This window comes from Anser anser (assembly GCF_964211835.1).
Source record: "Anser anser genome assembly, chromosome: 9".
Lineage (NCBI taxonomy): Eukaryota > Metazoa > Chordata > Aves > Anseriformes > Anatidae > Anser > Anser anser.
In genome coordinates, this window is record NC_139729.1 from 5,605,251 (window position 1) to 5,615,000 (window position 9,750).

Here is a 9,750-nt window from a genome sequence, read left to right on the forward strand (position 1 = left end):
CACTTCATATTTTAACAGCCGAAGGCTTACATACACAGTCAAGATTAATTTAATCTATTTCTTGGAAAATAAATCCTTTCTGGACTGCATAGTATTTATTGTGGCATAGACATTTCTTTAGCTTTCCAGCCATGACACTGAAGAAAAAATGAAATATACATGCACATACATATAAGTCAGATCTCTTTTCTGAGCATGTCCCTAAGAAAAAAAAAGTCCCTGAAAACGATGCCAACACAGACAGCATCACCTTCACTCTAACACCACTTATTTAGACAATTTTAATTTCTGCAGAAATTCTTCTGGGGAAAGGGACAGTAAATCACAGCCATTACACAAAGATTTATTGCTGAGTTTGTTCCTGGTATTGGCCAAACGCACTAATCTGGCTGATACAGAAGTCCCTTAGCCAGGAAAATTTAAAATTTCAACTAGGAATATTATAAGCAGCCAACAGAAGGCCACATCATCTAATAGTTGTAAGAAGTTACATAAAAAAAAGCTTTATCATTCCCCACAGTAACAATGTATCCTGAATGTTCTTGGTTGCTCCTTCCTAACACAAGCCTGAAGTGCAACTATCTGAATGGGAAAGCTCCCAGGGGGTTGGAGGGGAAGGGTTGAAGAGGGGTACTGGGGGGAGGAAGGGGAGAAGGGGAGTCCTGGTTATCACACCAGCAGGTAATACACACGCCTCTTGCCAGGCAATGTTACATCAGAAGTTTGTACACTACAAAATTTGGGGAAGTAAGCTCATAATCAAACAGGATTTTTTTTCATTCAAGAATGTAATCATCCTACTCCTAGCTTTCACGAATTAAGATGACCAGGAGAGGTAAAGAAGGAAGATGAAAATTAAGTCAAAGAAGCATTAGACTATGACAAAGAGGACATCCCTGTCAGCAGAATACACAGTAGCATCCAAAAACACAGACGACATCACTACTAGCATCATCCTTTGAACCAAAGGACCTCTGTCAAATGGAAAGAACCCTTCTGCCAACCCTGACATCATAAGGAGAAGCCTTCTGACTTGGCACTATTGTAATCCTTGACCTGATGAGACTGCTCCTGCACAGAACTTCCTCCCACTTGGGGGAAAAAAACATGACGTGCGTATTTCTACACATCCTACATTCTTGTCCAACACCAAAAGGCAGAATTCGACACAGCTTCCGTGACGTAGCATGCTTTCTTTCCACATAAAGAGAGCTTGAACACAGGGGACAAGGAGAGCCGCTATCCACACCACTATGCATGACCATGCAGGCTCCATTTGCACAGCTCAGCCTTTGTTCTGGTAAACCCAATCCGTAGGAAAAATCCAAGCCCTTTCATATTATAGGAAACAAGTTAGTTATTCATAACAAAGGAGGTTGACAAGACTCACTTTCAACATTTAAATCAGAAACAGATCATCTTCAAGTCACTAGTTTTTCATCATTTTCAGCAGCATTTGAACAAGCCAGTCAGGCTATTTTGGGAGCAGTTGGGAAAGCGGTGTAATCTAGTCTAGTCTATCTAGTAATAAGGCGTCACTCTCTTTCTATACACAGAATTGTTAGTAGAAATTAATGATGGATCCCAAACGAAGATTTTGGGTTTTAACAGATTGTCCTTACCAGGACAATGAATAAACACCTCGGAAAACCTGCAAAAAACCTACTCAGACATCAAATCTCAAAAGTTTAGAGCTGACTGTACCTAGAACAAGGTGCCTATCCAAGATCACATTGATGTTAGCAACCGTTTATTATAACTAACTGAGCACCTTTCTGAAGGAAACTTGTTAATGTATGAGTATTAGTCTTGCACTGCACCTTATACTTGAAAGACAGTCTACTTGACCCTAAGAATACTTCCTGTACCAGGCTAGAAAAAAATTAATTGAAACAGGAAGCAGTGCAAGTCATTCACGTAGCATACAAACAAGACAAAGTAATAATAATATTAAAACCCTACAGTAAAACAAGTGTTATGAGGTAGAATGCAAACAGCCATTGAGGACTGCAGAGGCAGCAATACTTCCACACATTTACCATAACGTGGTTCCTCCACCGTGGAAATCTACATTACGCATTTGGAAATAAGTTGTACAAATGGCTATTCTGACTGAAGTGTTACAAATATCAGTTTCTGGTAGAGATAGGTGAGGTCTACTTCACTAAGTCTCATTATTAAGAAAATATCCCATCACCTATGGTCTAACGCTTTAACCAGTACATGAGATCTTGCATGCACCATTTATGAAAGCATTACTGAGTCAATATGAGAGAAGGAGCCAAATTTTACTTCAGGAGAAAGTTTTAAGTCCTCTTCAAAGTCATTTACATCAACTTTAAGCATAGATTTTTTTTTATATATATAGAAACACTGTATATTTAGAATAAGAGAGCTATATGCGTTATATTAGAATAACACAAGAAATGTCTCTCAGAAAAAAGCCCTACTTTCTTTAAGCACAGTAGCATCCAAATGATGGCCAACCTAACAGCAAGTGACAGCTGTTCCTTGCTTACTACCTGTTTCATTGCACGTGCATCCTTTACGTTACTGTAAATTGGACTATGGACTTCCGTAGGCCATACATCGTGGCTAACAGATAGGAGAAAAAAAACTCTTGAACCTGTGTTAAACATCTCAGCAACACACATGATATATTTGTCTATTAAGACTAGGACCCCTGCCTGAAAAATAAAGGAGAACATTCTCATATAGCAGTTTTGTCATGCTGTTAGTTTAACCAGTAAGAACATGTGCAACCATTAAATAAGCTCTGTGCAGTAGCTTAAAGTAGTTTCACATGCTAGCACAAATAACAGTTTGCTAACATAGCAAACAATAGCCAGGGCTGGCTGATTAAGTGCCATGTACGTGTCAAAAACGGGAGACTCTTCAGTTCCACAACCTGAATGCATTTTCTGTATTTGCGTCAAGCCTGTTCAGAAGTCTACACAAAGTAGAAGAAAAAAACCAAGTCTAATTAGCTGCCTAGCATAAAAGGCAGCTTGTTCCATGTAAATTCAGCACAGAAGGAACATGGTTGCTTTGTTTCGAACCTCATTGTAATTAGCAACTTTGTTCTAAAAGAGCAGACTACTTAGAAGACCTGTGTGGGGTAGGGTACATAGTCAGTCCTTCTTAGTACGGGACAGAAATTAGTTCAGGCTCTTGTGTGCGTTTTATGAACTAAAACCTTTACAAACAATTGGGATCCTTTGACACACTACTTATTACTTGGGCCACTTCTTTGACTCTGCTCCATTCCACACACACAATGCCACAGAAACACCAGCAAGCAAACAGACTTAGCTAAGCGAGCAGTAACACTGAAGACAGTATGCTTTTACTCCAATTACTTATACACAACCAGCATCCTACAGATACAAACTGAAATCCTGACCTGACTGATCCCAACTGTTCTTGTTTCATACATGCTCCTCAGAGGAGGAAGGGTGGAAAAGGGAGGAGTGGGGGGAGGCCCATGCAGGAATGAGGAACAGGAAAAATGCAATCTGCTTTATCAGAGCCAATCCCTTTCTAAGGTTCATATATAAAGTTTGTATGAAGCAGGAGTAAGACTTAAAAAAAAAAAATCCACTACTTCTTCCTGATCATGTTAAACTGCTAAGCCTGGAGATTATCCTTTTAGCTGGAGCATAAAGAGTTGTCTTACAAACTTGTGGCAGGCATAATTTCATACATGAAAGGCTAGACCCGGGATTCAGCATCCAAGGGAGATCCCTCAACACCACCACTCGGTGCTCCCGACGGGGTTAACCCCCAGACCCTAACACTGCCACGAAGCCGACCGCTGGGCCGCGCGTCCCCTCTCTTCCCATAAGTATCCCCCCAAAAATATTTAACCACACCTTCAGCGCCTTCCACCAGGCTGTCCTCGCTGCCGTCCCCCTCCCAGGCCCTCCGGGTCGAAGCCGGGCGGCCCCCGGGGGCAAAGCAGGGCCGGTGCGGCCCCAGCCCGCCCGCCCGCCGCCCCCCGAGCCCTCCGCCGCCCCCCTCACTCACAGGATGCCGGAGCAGGAGGTGCACACGAAGCTGCCCACCGTCATGTCGGTGTAGGTGGGGCCGCGCTGGTCGCAGTCGAAGCACTTGCGGTTGGGCGGCAGGCTGCTCATCTCCCGCAGCAGCTTCAGGTGCTTCTCCTCCTGCTTCCGCTTGGCGCTGGCGGCCATGGCCCCGCCGGCCAGGGGACGGCCCGGCACGGCGCCGGGACCCGCTCACACCCCGACGGCGCCGGCGCTCCGGGGCCCGGCCGGCGGGAGAAAGGGACCGGGGCGGGCAGAAGGGGGAGAAGGAAGAGGAGGAAGGGGCGGGCAGGGCAGCCGATGAGCCGGGGAGGGAGCGCAGCCCGGTGGGAGGGAAGAGCAGGGAGGGATGGAGGGGAGGGGAGGGGAAGGGAAGGGAACGGCGGCGCGGAGGAGGCCGGCGGCGGCGGCACCAGGCCCGGGGCGGCTGAATGACGAGCACGGGCGGAACCTGCGCGACACCTTTATGAGATCAGAGAAGGAGATGGCGGCGGAGCGGCGGAGCCGAGCGCGCTCGCCGGAGGCAGCGCCCTCTGCCGCCCGGGAGGACGCATCCTCTCCCTCCCTCCCTCCGCCCGCCCGCCGAGGAGGGGAGGAGGCGCTCCCGCAGCCACCGGGGCTGCGTGAGCCGTGGTGGGAGAGCGGACAGGGAAGCTCCATAGCGAGCCTCGGTGCAAAAAGCTCCGCGAAATGGAGGCTTCGCCCTCCGCACCGCCTTCGCCCCGCGCCCGCCGCCCTCCTCCACACGCCCCTCAGCCCCGTCTGGGGAGGGCGGGCTCGGGCCGGACGCCGGGTTCCGCCCTAAATGAGGAAAATGTTACCTCGCTACACCGCTCCCTCCAGCTCTCTAAGTTGCCCTCGTCTAGCAAAAGTGTGAAATTTCTGTCATGGAGGGTCGTGAAGGGGCCGGCTGAGGTGAAGGTGACCATGTGGGAGGTTCAAGGCTTAGGCGTCCATCCTGGGCTGGAAATGCCTTGGGGAGATGGCTTCCACTCCTGCTGTGGTGGGACCCCAGGGACTGACTGACCTATAGTGCTTCACAGGGGCTCAGGGAAAATTGTTGTGATTTTCACAAGACAACTTTGGGAACATTGATATCTATGTTGGTTTCCTTGTAACTGCCATCAAAGGTACCCAGGTTCCCCTTGTGAATATGTCCGACTGGACACTTTCCCCTTGAAAGGGAATAGAATGAGTTAAGTCACATATATTTACTGATATCCTTGAGGAATCCTTGGCTCTGGCTTGAGCTCAGACCTACCACTAATCTACAAAATAGTGTTTGTTATCTATAAAGGTGTCTAAAGGAATGCCCTTTCCAACAGAGGACAAAATAATTTCAAAGAAATATATCCAATCTAATTTATTATACATGTATTATTTGATGATTCCATTTGCAGAACCACCTAGCAACACTACAAGTGATTAAAATATTTTAAGGTTTAATGATTCCCTGTACTGTTTATTTACGGTCAAATCTTGCACCCTTGACATCAGTGTTAGCACTGACTTGTAGAAGCAAGATCTGATCTACTGTATTTTCCTCATAGATTGTGTTTTCCTCATAGTTTGGTGGGGGTTTAGTTCCAAAAAAAAAAACAACAAACAAACAAAAAAACCACCCTAGGTTTTCCGCATCAGTAATTTGGCATTTCTCTGATTTCTCTGGACTTGCTCATTTACATGAGCTGATCACAGAATCACAGAATGGCCAAATGGACGAGGTTGGAAGGGACCTCTGAAGATCACCTAGTCCAACCCCCCTCCTGAGCAGGATCACCTAGAACACGTGTAGGATGGCATCCAGGCAGGTTTTGAATATCTCCAGAGAAGGAGACCCCACAACCTCTCTGGGCAGCCTGTCCCAGTGCTCTGTCACCTCACAGTAATGAAGTGCCCCCTCGTATTCAGCCGGAACCTCCTGTGCTTCAGTTTGTGCCTGTTGCCTCTTGTCCTGTCACTGGGCACAACTGAAAAGAGACCGGCTCCATCCTCTCGACACCCTCCCCTCAGATATTTACACACATTGATGAGTTCTCCCCTCAGTCTTCTCTTTTCTGGGCTAAACAGGCCCAGCTCTCCCAGCCTGTCCTCATATGACAGTTACTCCAGTCCTCTTATAACCTTAGTGGCCCTCCTCTGGACTCGCTCCAGTAGCCCCATGTCCCTCTTGTCTTGGGGAGCCCAGCACTGGACACAATACTCCAGGTGTGGCCTCACCAGGGCTGAGCAGAGGGACAGGCTCACCTCCCTCGACCTGCTGGCAACACTTCCAAATGCAGCCCAGGACACCATTGGCCTTCTTGGCCCCAAGGGCACATTGCTGGCTCCTGGTCAGCCGCTGCCCACCAGGGCTCTCAGGTCCCTCTCTGCAGATCTGCACTCCAGCAGGTCAGCCCCCAGCATGTACTGGTGCTTGGGGTTATTCCTCCCTAGCTTCAGGACCCTGCACTTGCCTTTGTTGAACTTCATGAGGTTCCTCTCAGCCCAACCCTCCAGCCTGTCCCTCTGAACGGCAGCACAGCCCTCGGGGGTATCAGCCACTCCTCCAATCAACCAGGCCTAAATCTATAATCCAGGGTATAATGTACTGATCTGAAATATTTCTAATACAGATGGCAGGACCCTTTCACAATGAAAAATAAACATCACTACATCACTATATAGTCACAAATACTTAAAAACCATTTATTAAAGTAAACACGGAATATTTCCAGTCTTATAAGGAGCAAATTCTTTTTTGTGTAATTTCTAACTTTTCTCTGAAATGCTAATATTTTTGTTACTCAGAAGTGTTTTTTTTTTCTTCTATGAGACATGCTAACATTGGAGATTTTCCAGTGACCTAAATGACCTAAAGCAGATGAGCTAAATTTAGAAAAAAAATGTTTAAAGGTTGAAAGACAGGTTTTGTTGTTGTCATTGGTTGTTGTTTTTTTTTCTTGGAAAATACTTTGTACAGAGAGTACCGGTATTGGGTAAAAGACCTGCTGTAGCAGAGAGTTGCTGCGTACAATTTCAGTTTGGTTTCAATGAGAGTCAAAGGTGCTTTGACATCGCCTCAGTAAGATACTGTCCAGCTTCCATCATGAATATCACACAGGAGCAGGTGTTAATGAAAATGACACCATCATCACTGAAGTTTTCATCGTCGTTAAAATGTAGAACTGAGCTCACAGGGAAAATCCTAGTACTATTTAAGTCAATCACAAGGTTCAAGAGGAATCTTATGAATTTCGTATTACAGTGAGCTCTAATTTGTTTCATTCAGAAAATGCTAAGATGCTATTCATGGCCAGCACCAAGATGGACCTATAGAATCATTTAGGTTGGAAAAGACATTCAAGATCATCAAGTCCACCCATCAACCTGACCTACTTACCAAGTCCCATCACTAAACAATGACTCTTAGTGCCACTGAAAAAGGTCATAGAATTCATAGAATCGTTATGTTAGTAGAAAAATGATATTTTAAACATTAGTTGGCTTTAGAAATCACTTTTTAAAAATATTGAGCCTCTTTGTTCTGTCTTCTAAAGCCGATTTAGACCAAGAAATTACGTAATGAGTTAATGAGACTTCATAATGAGACTTCATAGGTTTGTGAGGATGCACCCTTTTATAAACACCCAAAAGGTCTATGAGGTTTGGATTCTCTTAAAGATTGTGAGCGATGTGCTCCAAATCTTGGGTTCCTACAAGCAACCATCTAAATCTTAGGGTGTTGATTCCCATAGGAACTGGTGCTTGAGAAATACAACTACCTATGCATAAATGTATGTGTTACACTGTTGACATATGTAGGGCTGAAAACTGGCTGAATCAGCTTCCACCCCTGTTTTATCTCCCCACAAGCAGTAAGCAGCTGTGCTGTTCTTCCCTTTCTATTTTTTGTTGTTCACAGCTAGCATGACTTTCCTCAAGGCAGATGGCTCATTTTTTTTCTCCAAATTACCAAGGGCAAAAATGCAGAAATAATACACACAATTAAAAACTCTACTGTTCAGTGTCATTCTTTGATTTTCTTTTGCATGATGTATTTTTCCGTTTCTCAACCCTAGGACCTGAATTTCCTTTCCTACAGCTTCTCTGTCCAGATTTGTTCTGCATTCTCTCCTCTTAATGACCATACTTACACTTTTGTGAAAATATACTGGACACATGTTTATTCCAAAAATGTTTAATCCCTACTGCACCTGCTACAGCTTTTAGCATTAAAATTAACTTCTTAACAAAGGGCAAAACAATGGTTTCTCATGTTTGCAACATTTCTCTTTATATACATATATATACAAATGAAAAGTTCTCCCCAGTCACGGGCAACAATTTCTGAAAGACAGAGCTTCAGTAATCCTTTAAATATGGGCTAATAGGGTATAAATTATAATATACAAGCACATAATCTAGGGGACTTATTGTCAGGACCAAAAGAAACAAGTGTCTAAGAATGTACATCTGGGAGATGAATAAGACATCCTCTGTTTGTCACTAGGATTGAGGTCAATAATATCCATTTTAAAGCAATTAACCCAGCAGGCTAAGTGATGTGGAAATTATCATGCTGAAAGACTAATGGGCTATTAAATCCATCTTGCTTCGCTACTGATGGGCATACAAAATTAATCCTGGGATTAGGTATATCGCATCTGTGGTAAACTGCTTCTGCAAGATTTGTATATGAAGAGTTTTCTGAAAAATGCTAAGAAAGATCACAGCAAGTTTATCTGATGGGAATGTTCACTGGTATGCACTATTAAAGATTTGGTCAACTGAGCATAAATTAACATGTCTTGTCCTGGCCTTATTTGAGCAGTATCTTTTTGTTAATGACTAGATACATTTCAGTAAAAGATCAAAACAAAAGTCATAGTAATGTTCATACAAATCACTTTTTCTTGTTGACAGTTATTTAAATCAAGAAAATTTAACTGTGGGAAATGGTCAAATGAACATGATTGAATTACAGAAATGTTTTTATTTGAAATGCCATTTCCCTTTGACATTTCCCATCCACTGCTATAACATTAACATAGTAAGAAAAGTAAAAGATGGATAGCCCTGCCTTTACACGTAACAGCAGTTTGTAGGAAACAGGCCTTACAATAAAGGGAAAGGCGCAGCCACATCAGGTTGGTTGCTTTTTCGTAATGCACATTAGCGGTCTGTAATTTTTTTGGAGCAGCATGTTCTGGTAGTGTGATATACGCCTAAATCCTTTGGAGTAACGTACGGTAGGAAGGGATTCTCAGTCACCACAGGGATGGAAGCCTGAGATTCAAAGTAGAAGCACTGGCTCTCAGGATGACATGGAGGAGTTGGAAGACATCGGGTGAGAGGCACAAAAACAAGAGCTAGCAGAAGAGCAAGAAGTATCAAAAAGACCAAAAAATATGGACAGAAAAAGCAATTCTTCTTTAATTTCCTCTTTTCACAGAGTATGACTTAGTGCATTATACCTGTATTAACAGAACAGCTTTTACACTTTTCTTGTGAGACAAACTGAAGCTGTGTAGGGTCGGGTATCAGGCATTACTAGCAAGACACATACTCTTCTTTCTGCAAAGTAAACTAGAATTTTCCTACTAACCTGAACAAACCAGACTAGTTTTAAGAAGAGGACCGTAAAGATGTAGAACACCTTTCTAAAGTTAGCACAAGAGATCAATGCCAGAGGTAGAAAAAAGCCCAAAGTCTCTTTGCTCTT

At 44.0% G+C, this 9,750-nt stretch overlaps 1 protein-coding gene across 4 annotated transcripts in view; it reads right to left on the reverse strand.

Moving 5' to 3' along the window:
• The window catches only part of AGFG1 (ArfGAP with FG repeats 1), a 37,193-nt gene extending 32,636 nt beyond the window's left edge, over nt 1-4,557 (reverse strand). For 3 of the 4 annotated variants that reach the window (XM_083849428.1, XM_083849427.1, XM_083849426.1), the window contains exon 1: nt 4,027-4,554. In XM_083849428.1, coding sequence (XP_083705554.1) covers nt 4,027-4,193 — 167 coding nt within the window. In that variant the 5' untranslated portion in view covers nt 4,194-4,554. Of the gene's footprint in view, nt 1-4,026 lie in introns of all 4 variants that reach the window. The other variant, XM_083849429.1, reaches the window with a different exon arrangement.
• Nucleotides 4,558-9,750: the final 5,193 nt, after the last annotated feature.